The sequence below is a fragment of the Cavia porcellus genome, unplaced genomic scaffold (genome assembly GCF_034190915.1).
Source record: "Cavia porcellus strain 051 isolate PalLab524CR breed Dunkin Hartley unplaced genomic scaffold, mCavPor4.1 scaffold_1, whole genome shotgun sequence".
In the NCBI taxonomy this organism is placed as follows: Eukaryota; Metazoa; Chordata; class Mammalia; order Rodentia; family Caviidae; genus Cavia; species Cavia porcellus.
Genome location: NW_026947484.1, coordinates 164940261 through 164954392, shown reverse-complemented (window position 1 = coordinate 164954392; position 14132 = coordinate 164940261). Strand labels below are relative to the sequence as shown.

Here is a 14132-nt window from a genome sequence, read left to right as displayed (position 1 = left end):
TTAAGGCTTTTATCAAGTGACCGAATCACACATGATGTATTTTTCAGACTTAGTATAAAGCATCACAATGGTCTTAAGTCAATAAAACTGAGGTAAACTATTCTTCTTACGTCAAGGAAAGACACCTGTAATAACACAAACTATTCTACTATTAGAACTATTAAGGTTACCTTTAAAAACACCACCAACACATTTTCAGATTAGCATTTGCCTTTATATAACTTCTTTATATATATTAAAATAAGATTATAAGTTAGCAGCCAAGAATAGCATGTCTTCTTAGCAACCAGTAAAATGTCAAGACATTCCAGATGTACTATAGCAAAAAAATCTGTAATATCTGCATTAATAAAAATATTTACATGTTGAATATCAAAAATGCAACAGAGAAGGAAAGTGCCTAAGAATGAAAGGTAATTTAAAAAATTCTTTGACAGGATTATTCCAAAGACCCCCCAGGTTCCTATTACATGCATTAACCACACGGATCCCAGAATTAGGTCACCGTGACTCTCACACAAGCATATCTGCAGAAAATTCTCTCAGTAAAGGTAAATAGGTGGAGGTTTTCCATGCAGTTTTTACAATTCAGAAACGAAGCTGTTTCAGGAGAATTTTATGGCAGTTCCTACATATATAACCATACATAAATATTGAAATTTCTCTGAATTCTTTTAAAGCCTGGTTTGCTTTATATGTACTCTTCCTATGTAGGACAAACCAAAGGGTATAAATTACAAATATGTCAAGTATTAAAGTAAAACAGGCAACGCTGACCCTTAATATATCAATTTTGTAATACAACAGAAAAATATTAGTGTCCAAAAACACCCCTATATTTTTGTCCAAAATAAGTAGAGTTTTAAAGAAAAATACTTTCAGTGCCAAAGAAATTTTTAAGTTTCTAATCTAAAAAAACATTCTTCATGGTTCTTTTAAAATTTAATAGACAAGAATTTAATTGACTTCTATAGCAAACAAAATCTTCCTAGACAGACGAATTAAATCCAACCTAAATTCTGATTAAAGCTGTTAGTGAGCCGATGGAGCAAGGCAACGGCAATAACCAAGAAAGGGGCATCAGGTGGAAAATGAAAGCATCTGAAAAGCTGGTCATCAGTGACTCTGATTTTTCAGGATGTCACATACACCTACAATGGATTCCTATTTTTATTTTTATTTTTTTTGTCTTTTTCATTTTTATTGGTACCAGAGATTGAACTCATGACCGCACATTTGCAAGGCAGGCGCTTATGCCATTGAGCTAAATCCCCAGCCCCTGGATTCCTATTTTTAAAAGGCTGTTTTTCTAGCTGCATTACTCAAAGCATCCAGAGGAAAACACTAACCCGAGATGCTCACAGTGCGGCCCTTAAACGTGTGGCGGCAGCTCCAGGGGCTCGCTTTGCTAGCCAGCTCGCCAAGCCTGCGCCATGTCCACCACAGGAAGGACTGCCTGTGGGCCTGTTACTTGGCGTGGCCCCCTGGCAGCAGGTGGGACGGGTGGTGGGTGGCGGGTGTGTGTGACCCGAACAGCAAGGTGTTGGGGCCGATACTGCCTATGTTTGGTCAGCGGTTGTCAGTGCAGCCCAGAGCTGAGCCACCTCTCCCATGCGCCTTCTCACGCTGACCTGCAGCTGGAGGAAAGCAATACCAAGACCTTTTCTTGCATGAGCTACTGCTCATCTGCAGTAACAAGAAAACAAACCTAAAAAGATGTGTTCCTCAAGAATAAAAAAAGTATTCAAATACACAGCATGAAGTGACCCATGCTGTCTGGAAAGCGCGCCATCTTGGTGAAGCCAAGTGACACAACAGTGCTAGCCAGAGGTGCAATTCTTCACCCCAGGGAATGGGTCAAGGGGCAGCTGGAGCACAGAGGTGGAGCTCCAGGGGAGAGCAGGAGGGCAAGCAGCAGCCGCGAGAAGTGTGCTAGAGAAACTTCCTCCTCTTGGTAACTGAGTACAGACAGCTGTGATGATCTGGGAGCAAAGTGACAAGGAAGTGGCCAGAGTGGGACTCCCAGAAGGCAGCAGCGCTTGCGGTGCTTTGTACAGTCTCTGGGGAAAGACCTTGCAGGGAACCAGGCCAGGTGAAGACTCTGGGGCTGTACAGGAGGGTGGGCCTAGGGTAGGAGTAGAGTGCAGGGAACAGAGGAGCAAGGCCAGAAGCCGTGGGTTAGGAGGGCAGTATGCTCCTGTGAGTGCGCAGAGAACAGAGCCCTTGGGGCGTGTAACCTAGAGCAACACAGAGTTGAGAGTCTGGAAACTTCCTGTTAGCTGCCAATGTCCCTAGGCTGTCCCACCAGGCTTGTCCAGTGAGTGAGGGCAGAAGCACATGGCTTCACCTTCCGGGAAGACATCCTGGGCAAGGGTTAGGACCGAATCATTCTGTGCATTTCAGCCTGGTCAGAGTGACTTGCATTTCTTTGGTGCTGCAGTAGAACTGAACTGTATAAAAGCTAACCCACTGTCCCCAGCCTCTCTGCAGACAGTAAGGTACCTCTACTAGGGGAGGGCATTCCCCTTAAATAGTCACAAACTTGTTAAAAACGGGGACAGTATCACATCACAATGCTATCAGCATTTGGAGACTGATTTTCTTGAAAAATATAAACTTGTAATAGCATATTTCTGAATATAACCCAATCACTATTTGACAAAGGACAAACGTATCTTTTGAAAATAAATATGTACATACAAAATATAAATAGTTAAAAAAAACCCTTTTCATATAGAAATTAAACATTTGTCTTCTGAAAATAATTTAAAATACACTGTATGGAGAGATGATTTACTTCCTATTATTTCAAGAAAAATAAAAGGACTCTGGGAAAAGCTAAGATAAAAGTGAACCGTGAAGTTACTATGGAATGGAGACCAGCAGAGGAGCTGACAGCATAGGGCTCCCAAAGGCTCCCAATGTGTGACTCTGTGTGGCAAAGGCTCTGCCAAGTTGCTGAACATCAAAGTTGAGTTCTCTTTCACATGCACACGTGCGTACTCCTACTCTCTTTCCAAAGCTTTGCTGGCTCAAACGATTTGTGTGAAACCGAGGGGTCGACTGCGAATGCAAGGCACTGCTCTGCTGCTAAGCCCAGAGGGCTCCTCCACGCACAAATCATCCTGACCAAGTCTCCAAGCAGGCCAAATTTGGAGAGGACACTAAGAAATTAGCTAAGAACACGACTTCAGAAAAAATAAAATTACTAAAGTTTTCTAAGAGTAAAAAAGAAAAATATCAGAAGATAGGAACTTACCACGATAGACAATAGTAAAAGTAGGGAGTAGGGTCAGCAACCAGGGGCAAGAGAAAGAGAAAACAGAAAGCATTTTAATTAGAGCAATTTCAAAACAATTAAGCAGCAAATGGCAGCAAACACATTTTTAAATGCAGACATCCATTTCAGTTTTACACAGGAAAGGTAAAAACAAACGTGCAACAAATTTAAAGGCTACAAAGCTAAAGGTCCAGTAAAGGTAGTGTCAAGTATATAAAAAGAAAACAAAGTTTGTGTGACTTTATCATGCAATCAACATGAAGACAGAATGGTATTAATGTCATAACCAGTGAAAATTACACCATCCAGGGGTCGATTTAGCATCAAGCAGACTAGTAATAAACTCCTCAGAGGTTTCAAGTCTTCCTAATTTTCATTAAATGTCTAATTATCAACTAACTAATTCTATTGTACTTTACATCAGAATATAGATAAGGAACTTTATCTCTCAGAGGTAATCAGGGCAAGTCTTTGTACATGTCCTCTCAGGTACTACCAAGGTCACACACATAAAACTAGAGAATTAAAGTAGGTATGTAAGTTCTACCTTCATATAAAGAAAAGTAAAAGTAGGCACTATTTCAGAAATGGGAGAAAACTGAGTTGGAACATTCACTCCTAAGTTTTCCTACCTGGATCCCCAAACAAGGATTTCAATGCAAAATCAATTAGAGGACTCTGAGCTATTTAGTCAACATAAACTTGACTGCCAAATGACAGGCGAAACAGTCAGCTTTATCTACAGATCTAGCTTTAAATAAACCTGATTTATTAGTACTTAGCTTAACTTTGTTAAAATAAATTAGTGTATAATTCTCTTAGAGAAAGACAGAAATCAATATTCAACAATTCTTCCTGGCAATTTTCACGTAAGATTTAATTAACACTAAGTCTTTTTTTTTTTTTTTGTCTTTTTCGTTTTTATCGGTACCAGGGATCGAACTCACTACTGCCTGCTTGCAAGGCAGGCGCTTATGCCACTGAGCTAAATCCCCAGCCCCAACACTAACTCTTGACTAGGGATTTAGCTCAGTGGCGTAAGTGCCTGTCTGGCAAACGCAAAGTTGTGAGTTCAATCCCCTTACCACAAACAAACAAAAAAACACTAACTCTTCACAAGCCTATTATATAAACCAAAGCACAAGTAGTTTACATGAAATATTAATAAATCAAACATTGTCAGAACATGAGATCGAAAAATTTTAATTTCTCTCAAAACTCTTTATCCCTTCTCCCAACAAAATTTAAGTGACAAAGCTGAATTTCTTTCCTCAGTAGGACTTACACTCAGTGCAAAGGGTCTTAAGACCAAGTTAATACCGTATTTCATCAATTCTCAGACACAGTTTTTGCATGTATTTTAATCTCTGTAGTTGTCATTCATCTTTTATCTGGTTAGTACAGTTTTTTCTTTCTTAAAAACATATAAATTGGCTGGGGATTTAGCTCAGTGACCTAAGTGCCTGCCTGGCAAGTGTGAGGTTGCCAGTTTGATCCCCAGTACCAAAAAAAAAAATATATATATATATAAATTATTTCTTATATTTGATGATGTCTTAGATCAGATGAAATACAGTATTTTCTGTTTATACCTCTGAGCAATAACACATAAATCGACCTCTGTAAATGAAGTGAAATAATATTGTTAAAAACAGGAATCTGTGTGTAAATGTTGATGAAAGAAATGTTTCAAAGGATAAAAACAAACTAAAGTGAAGACCAGTGGCTCATTCACCAAAGAATCTCAGTCATGGAACATAAAAGATTTCCATGCACTGCCTACGGCCTCTTAACAATAGGTTTCTTAAAATAACTTACAGTTATTTCAACAAAATTTCTTTGGTTAATGAATTCAGTCGATAGCAGACAGCAACAGAACACCCACCACTAGCACATGTGGGCAAAGCATTGGCATAACAAATCTGATCAAATCAATCTATTAGTGTCTTTAACTAACTAAAGCATTACCACCTACCTCCCAGCCAGTACTCTGTATAATAAAAAGTAAAAAGGGCAAGTCATTAAAAAAAAAAAAAAAAACTGTTTAAAAGGAACAACAACAAAAAAGGTCACAGGAAGCTCAGTAGTGTAAGGTACCATACCATAAATTCTTCTCCAGGAATGGAAGATGACAAGACATTTAAAATAGCAGATTCTTTTAAGATAATTTGATGAATTGCTATTTCAAAACCTAGTAGCTAAAATTTTGCCTTTTAAAATCTTTTAAGTTTTTCTTCAGTGAAAAGTGTAAAAAATACTTTTTAGGTGAAAGGAAAACTTTCGGGGAAAGAAGCAGCTGCTTGTTTCATTTGTGTGTCTAGATTTAAGTTTTTTTTTTTTTCTTTTTTCTTTTTTATCGGTACCGGGGATCGAATTCACGACCGCCTGCTTGCAAAGTAGGTGCTTATGCCGCTGAGCTAAATCCCCAGCCCCATGTGCATCTAGATTAGATCACTAAAATGAGCTGCGTTTCACTGAAATGTCCTGGTTAAATTGAAATACAAATGGCAACGGTGCTCAGATGTCACTGACACCAGTGGATGACAGTGTCCTGGTGTGCAGCCCTGGAGTTGGGATGAAGTTCCCTTCCCAGATGACCGCCTGGCTTGCAAGGCAGGTGCTTATGCCGCTGAGCTAAATCCTCAGCCCTGGCTTTTCGTTTTTTAACGTTAGACTTTAAGAGCGACAGTTTACTTCCACCCCAACAGGACTGACAGTCCTGTTCTACTTTCAGATTACACCAGTTCGCTTGTTTCAGATTAGCCCATGGGGAAGACAGAGGTGGTCAGGCTGACAAAGGAGACTACACTAATATGAGAATAGGTAACCACCACGCCACCTTGTTCTTGGGGAGAAGGGTGGCGGCAGAAACAGCACGGGCAGCATGAGAAAGGGAAGAGAAACGTGGAGCAGGAGGAGGAGGAAATAAACAAAAGGAAGTGAAAGGCCAACAGGACCTTTCAAGAGCTCGGCTCCAATGAAATTACCGCTGGTAGCCTAATTCATTACTTTTTTTTTTTTTTTGGTACTGGGGATTGAACTCATAACCTCATGCTTGTCAAACAGGCACTTAGACCACTGAGCCAAATCCCTGGCGCCTAATTCATTCTTAAACCATGTTTAATTTGATTCTAATTTGGGTGACAACATGGCTTAATCACAGTATTATAATCCAGTGATATAAGACACTGACTTAATTATTTTCATATTACAACTCTATCAAGGACACTGAAAAGCAAACAACTAGAGACTAAAGTTCAGTTTCAGTCACTAACCTAAACATAAACTTTTTGGCAGCAAGAAACCAATTTAAAAATCAAGCTTAGTTATAAACTAATTTGTGAAACAAAACAAATCACAGTTTGTTATTTCTTAAAATCTCATCACAAGTTTATAATGATCATCATTTAATTTTGGGAAATTCATTAGGTTAGGGTTGCTTTAGCCACGCATCATCCTTTTGACCACTCTGTGAAACTTGGTTACAATGGTCATTTCAGGAGATCTAGTTTGACACAATTATAAAGCAACACTACGCTTTGAACAATTTTCTTTCTGCACACAACTACAGCTAGAAACTGGGATCATTACCTGATGGACAATTTTGCTGAATGCTTCTTGAAGTTTACTATGAATTGTGGATAGTTTCTTTGCATCTCGATTAGCTTCATGAATAGGAATAAGTACTTTGTAAACCTCGTTAACTGCTTCATACATGCCAGCCTACAAAAATAACAGCAGATATTGTTTTCTTTTACATCAGCAAGAAAGTAAAAACTGACAGTTTATAAAATGACAATTTTCTATTATTAAAACAATACCACTGAAATTTTCCCAGTTAAGATATAAAAGCAAACCATTATTTTGGAGTGTAGTGAGCCTTAATAAAAGAGGTTTCACTACCTGTGATCTCTTCTGGATGGGCCGATGTGTATACACATGGATATGGACAGGTCCATAAATGTGAACTAGATGTTCTGCTTCTATCTACCCAAAATTACTTCACTAAGGTAAACATGGTTATTGAAGCATACACACTTGTGCATAAACTAATTCTGAGCAGACAAGTAAAAAAAACTTGACTACGATAATAATCATAGCTACCCAATTCCATAATCAAATGACCTGTGGCCCCTTGGGAAACTAAAATCATTTACTTTTCTCAAATAATAAGTTGGCATCTTTTGTAGAAAAATCTTCAAATAGTTTGATCTTTAACAAAATACGAGGTGGCTGTGAGTCAGCAGATTTTCTTCTATGGGGACAGCAGGTCAGTGGCCGGTCAGTGGCTGACCTGGTTATGCCCTGAGTGTGGGACGAGATGGGTTTTGTTCTGGGCTCCAGCCCTTACCCTTCACAGTGGGCTGGCCCTGGAGAGAGTAGAGAGAGATGTCTCCACTGCACCCCAGAGCAGCAGATAGATTTGCCCAAGAAAACAAACATGAGGCCCTCACATTTCCTGGTCAACTAACAGGAGTGTACATAAGCAGCAACACAGCTGAAGTACTGAAATGTTCCTTCAGCCTAACTTCAATGCCTTTTTGTTTTAATTAAAAACATACTGAAAAAATTCATAATTTTATAACATGATTACATGTACAGTATCTGTAGTTATGTTAAAAAGAATAAAATTATACACAAGCAAAACAATTTCTGTAACTCCGGCCACTGTCCCCTGCCCTGAATGCATCACTGTGAATCATTAAAATGACACAGACACAGTCTGCGGTGCTTATGAAAACACCCTATCACAGCGGAAAGGCTTTTCCCCTGCCAGCCCCATTCAGGGATCAGCACCATGCCGGCCGAGGCCCCAGCCTCAGGATGTTCACAGAGACATTCTCAGAATCTCAGAGACCTCACATTTAAATGAGCTGGTTCTACGTTTCGGTGACGACAAGGAGAGTGACAACGAGCAACTCACAGGTGCCCACCTGGAAACAGGCACTGTGGCAATCGCTGTACCTAACTCATGATTTAAACCACACAACAGGTGCACAAGGCAGGACTTCACAGTGTGCAAAGAGGAAAGAGAAGGGAGACACCACCAGACTGCACGACTGTTCCGGAACTCACACAGCTGTCAAGCAGCTGAGCCGAGACGTGACTTCTGAAGCTGTGTCCTCAGCCAGCGTCTTACAGGACAGGGGCATGGGGTGGGGATGGAGCCTGCTGCTCATCACCTCCCACTTCCCTTCCGCTCTCTCACGAACCTCAGTGTTGCCTATACCTGGTTTGGGGCAGGGGACACTAAATGTTTTGGAAAGCCAGGGTAGAGGGACCCCACGGGCACAGTCCAGGGAGTAATGCCGGACTGCCCCCCGCCCAATCTGCACCCCAGGGGTCGCGCCTGACTGTCAGTTCTTCACACACAGACAAGGGAAGAGGACTGGCAATGGAAGGCAGTCGGGCAAGAATCAGGACGTGGTTCCTAAAACTCCTCCTGGGGAGGCCCAGGGCCCCACGTAAGGGTCCCTAGGCAACCACAGCGCCAAGAAAGCAGCATCTCCATGCCCATCACCTGGCATGCAGCAGAGCCACTCTTGGTGCGGAGCCATGTTAGTCTATCCAAACAGAACCTGAACTGCCCAGAGCAGTTTGGTTTTACTTGCTACCTTGGAGTAGCGATGAACCTTCTAGAGCTTTCAATGATACCAACAGTCCACTGCAGCATGTGTGCCACAGGTCTGCCACCACTACCTTAATGGCTTCAGAAAGCATTTTTTGGTACGAGTTTTGTGAACTACCTCTTGCTGACCATGTATGTACTGCTGCATAAGCAAGCACATGAAAACTACCGGGGGCAATGACACATTATGAAGATTAAAAGCAGTCATCAATGATGAATCTAGGAATGAAAATTTGTTCCTATATATTCACAAAAGTACTTGGAGGAAATCATTTCACAGGTCAGAGAGAATCAACAACAAGCGCATCACTGATGATCTGGAGGTTACAAAACTGTGGGCAGAGAGAGAACAGGAGTCACCTACCATGGAGAAGGAAGCGGCTGCCTGTTCCAGAAGCCCCACCAGTCCTGGCTCGGTGAAGTACTTCCCAGAGCAGATGCCTTCCTCATCAGGAGACACAACATCGTCCGATACTGCAGATTCTTCCAGAACGTTAGAGGAAATATTCTGGGGGAGAATGGGATTCATTTTCTAGCATGAAAATGTACATGAAGCACAAACTGAAGGTGAAACTTCCAGATTAGACAGGCTTGAAGGACAGGCTGGAACAACCCAGTGCAGAGCACCTGCCTTGCCACTGAAGGCCCTGAGCCTCGTACTCAGCACTGGGAAAAAAAATCAAAGCTAAATCTCTAATAATTATATTTTGAAGACAACAGTAAAATACCATTTCTAGTTAACTGTTCCCATCTTAAAAAGTTATTAGAAAATTTGGGCTAAGAAAGAGTCACATGATACAAACTTTTTTTTTGAGACAGGGTCTCACTATGTAGCCTGGACTTGAACTCACTGTGTAGCCCAGGCTAGTCTCAAACTCTCACCCATTCTCCTGGCTCAGCCTCCTGAGTGCTGGGGTTACAGGCATGTGCCACCCTGCCCAGCTAATGACAAACTTCTAAGGAGACTTACATAATCTTTCTTTTCAATATAATTGATCTCAAAACTCTAAAGATAAACTAGGTATGAAAATGTCTGTCAACCAGTCTAATAAACACTGAGTTTATGAAAAAAGGCAGGTATGATAAAAGTTGTGTCATCTAACGAGACAGAGATCAATCACCATTTCTGAACAAGTTAATGGCACACATACACCTTAAAAATTTTATTTTAAGCTGAACACTTACAGCAATGTATTGTCCTTTCTCTAAAATAGAGTAAAACATGACTTACTAGCCTATATTTTTAGGGGATTTTTCCCTTAATTTTTTTGTTCTAAAATTAATTCAATTAACAATTGTCTTGAGGAGTCGCCCTTACCAAATATTTGCAAAAACATTGTGCTTAGTTTTTAGAAAGTTTGTAGTTTCTTTCTGCATTTCAATGCTATCACAAGATATAATGTTTAATTCAATTTTATAGCATCCCAAATATGCCTGGAGAGGTTCTGAAGAAAGGTAAGCCTGACTTCCTGCCATGCAGAGACTGGAATGGAAGGTGAGAGGTTTGCTCGTACAGAGCGCACAGTGCCACTGTGAGTCAGGGACACAGGGTGCTGGGGCGCCTGGTGGGGAAGGGAAGGGAAGAGCCTTTCAATGGGATTCTGGCTCCTAGCATTTCAGAGCAGCACATCTTCACAGATGCTGATGTCCTTAACACTACAAAGCGCTAAAGAGAAGAAACATACACAGCACTGCTGATTCAGAGATAAGAACCGTGGAAAGAATTCACAGAAAGTCTTCTTTGAAAACGCATTACTGACAAGTCTTTGTGCATCTTTTTTCTTACAAACTGCAGGTCGCTAAACACTTGTGGGTGGTAGCTGAAACCAAAAAGACCCAGCTTGCCTCAGTGTGGCCGGGCGATCCTACCTGGAAGGTCACGCAGCCCACGGGCAGGTACTTGCGGTCCTCCAGCATGCTCAGGTACTCCGCCACGAGTGCAGCCGAGTGTACCAGGCACTGTGCCGCCTCAGCATGGTTGCTGCGCTCTGAGTGCTTGCCAGCCATGTTCTGCAGCCAGGTCAGCCGCAGGTCTGGAGAGGTCTGGTAGCCCTTGGCGATTCTAATCAGGACAGAGAGACTCTTCCCATCAGCATGTGCTTCCTGAGCCAGGGGCGCTCAGACAGCACTCTCGGAGTGGACCTAGACCGTGTTCCTGCACACACCTAATGATGACCAGTTCTGTTTTTTTGAGACAGGGTCTCATTATGTAGTTCAGGCTGCCCTTGAACTAACTTGGTAGCCCAGGCTGGTTTAGAATTCACAGTAATCCTCCTGCTTCAGCCTCCCAAGTGCTATGAGTGTGCCACTATACCCAACCAAGACAAGTTCCTAAATGGTGTGAAAGTATCAGCGTGTGTGCTCTGAGAAGTCACTGTGGCCCACGGGCTGGACTATCTGCATTGCAGGGAGCAAAGGAGACGCACCTCATTAAAATCTGGAGAAGCACTAGAGAAAGAAGCAGGGGAAAGGTCTGGAGGTGTATGTGTTTTTTTCTGGGAATATGGAGAATTTTACACTCAAGTGAAAAAATAAATGTTTTATTGTGTTATTTTTATTTTAAAAAGGATAAAATTGTTTTGACTGTAACAAACTACAAAACTGTAAAAATAGAGGGTCATATATGGCAAAGAAAAATTCCGAAATTTTACTACTGCCATCTATTAAAATACAACAGGAATTACAGATTTTTTTCAAAATTTGTCCCTAGGAATACTACCTTTAGTCATACTATGCTTACAATTGGGACAATTAATGTTATAGAGAAACATTTACATACTGTATCTTTTTGTTAAATGACTGATTTTTATATTTAAGATACGGATCTTAGGACTTCCTAGGAATACTGGGACCCAGGACACCAAGCTGTTAAATGTATGATTTCCTTTGCAAAAGAGAAGGGCACCAAGAGATGGAGGGAGAGGGTAAGGCGGGAAGGGAAGGGGATTAAAAAAAAAAAGGAATTATAATGTGGTATGTACATGTGCCAACTCCTCATAATGAATTTAATCATTATATACTGCAAACATATACCAGTAAAAAATAAAATGCCAATCTTCTTGTTTTTGATAAACAATATACTGAGCACAAAAGCACAGTTCCTGAGAGAAGTGACAGGGAAGATCTGAAGAGCAGCCTGGGAAAAGTGCTTTTTGGTTCTGTGGAGATAGGGTCTCTCATCCCTACGCAGACGAAGCCTGCTCTGAACCTGCTGTGTAATCCAAGTGATCTCCAGCTCTGCCCCAAACTTCTCGGTGACTTCCCACCTACTGTTAGGGAAATGACCGAAATAACTTTTGTATATTTATTTTTCATCTAACATTAAAGCCATTATGTGAAGTTAAGTGAATTAGGCAAGTGCTACCTGTACATCAGATCAATCAGCATTTCAGGGTCCTCTTGGTGCTCCTTCATCTTAACAGTGTCGGACAGGATCATGTGCAGATTGAATACCAGGTCTTGGACCTGAGCACAACATTGCAGTCATTACCACTGACACACAATCATTATCACTAACACACAATCATTACCACTGACACACAATCATAACCACTAATACACAATCATTACCACTAACACACAATTATTATCACTAACACACCATCACTATCACTAACACACCATCATTACTCCGACACACCATCATTACCCCTCACACCATCATCACCCGAGACACCATCATTACCCCTGATACACCATCAATACCCCTGACACACCAACATTACCCCTGACACACCATCATTAACCGACACACCATCATTACCCCTGACACATCATCATCACCCGAGACACCAACATTACCCCGACACACCATCATTACCCCTGATACACCATCATTACCCCTGACACACCATCATTACCCCTGATACACCATCATTACCCCTGATACACCATCATTACCCCTGACACACCATCATTACCACTGACACACAATCATTACCCCTGACACACGATCATTACCACTGATACACAATCATTATCACTAACACACAATCATCATGACTAACACATCCTGGGGACATTAAAATGAGCATCTGAGGATTCCCCAACAAATTATATTATTTGCAATATTACAGGTAATATAATAAACATGCACACAGTACAGTATGCTGGGATATGATAAGTGAAGGGTAGTAAACTACAGAAACCCTTGAGAAGTCATCTGCTTTCAGTTTCTTTGTCTGGAAACAACTATAGCTATAAGGCAGAAATAAACTCTATAAGATATGAGAATGAAAAAAGAAAATTTTCTTCTATGTTTCTTATTTTAGTTTAGTTCCTTTTAGGGGAGATCACTGTTTAATAAGTGTGAATGTTTACTATAAAACTTCTGTCTGTACTGCCTAACTCTATTGTCCTACTTCTAAAGTACAGAATTAAACACCAAAGATGAAACTATGCCAAAAGGAAGTGTAGCTTAAGTCGTCTCCGAGGTTCGAGATGACCAAAGGACCCTCTAGTAAAGAAACCAACACTTAACACCTAGAAGGTGCCCATTTGACAACCTATTCCAATTAATAATTTAGAAGTCGGGGGCTGGGATTTAGCTCAGCGGCATAAGCGCCTTCCTTGCAAGCAGGCAGTCGTGAGTTCGATCCCTGGTACCGATAAAAATGAAAAAAGACAAAAAAAATTAAAAAAAAAAAAAAATTTAGAAGTCAATCTGACCTGATCAGGAAACGTGGTTTCCCTCAGCTCCAAGTCTTCTTCAGCGTATGTCAGTATAGTCTTCAGAGAACGTCTTAAAAATTCTTCATTAAAATTCTGAGACGTACCCACCAAGGAGGACAGAGACATTGTTACCTGCATTTTAACCCTGGCAAAGTTCTGTAACAGAAATACAGGTCAGTATTTAACACAGAAAATCTTCTGTGAAAAAGTGCTTTCAAAATTCTCTGCAAAAAAAAATTTTTTTTAAAGAAATGAAACATGCATGTTAAAATGTTATTTTATAAAGGGCTCACAATTTAGAACTCTGCTATAATATTCTACCAAACAGGGTTTTCAAAAAAGCCATGTATTCTGAGTTGAATTGGGAATCATGCCCTTTTTTTTTTGTTTTTCAGACAGAATCTTGCTATGTGGTTCAGGCTGGCCTCAAAATTGTGGAAATCTTCCCACCTCAGACTCCTGAGTGCTGGGGTTACGGGCGTGTGCCATCATGCCCGGCGGAAACTGTGCTTATTTTATGCTTATCTGTTATGAAATATGCATTAATGACAC

The 14132-nt window shown here is 40.8% G+C and overlaps 1 protein-coding gene across 10 annotated transcripts in view; it reads right to left on the bottom strand.

Moving 5' to 3' along the window:
- Dock7 (dedicator of cytokinesis 7) overlaps window positions 1–14132 on the bottom strand; it is a 187927-nt gene that overhangs the window by 12715 nt on the left and 161080 nt on the right. For 6 of the 10 annotated variants that reach the window (XM_063259552.1, XM_063259578.1, XM_063259588.1 and 3 more), the window contains 6 exons: window positions 13578–13736; window positions 12274–12374; window positions 10779–10971; window positions 9274–9417; window positions 6872–7003; window positions 5256–5270 (listed from right to left, as the gene is read on the bottom strand). In XM_063259552.1, the coding sequence (XP_063115622.1) occupies window positions 5256–5270; window positions 6872–7003; window positions 9274–9417; window positions 10779–10971; window positions 12274–12374; window positions 13578–13736 (744 nt within the window). The remainder of the gene's footprint in view (window positions 1–5255; window positions 5271–6871; window positions 7004–9273; window positions 9418–10778; window positions 10972–12273; window positions 12375–13577; window positions 13737–14132) is intronic. The other 4 variants (XM_063259559.1, XM_063259570.1, XM_063259585.1 and 1 more) reach the window with 1 other exon arrangement.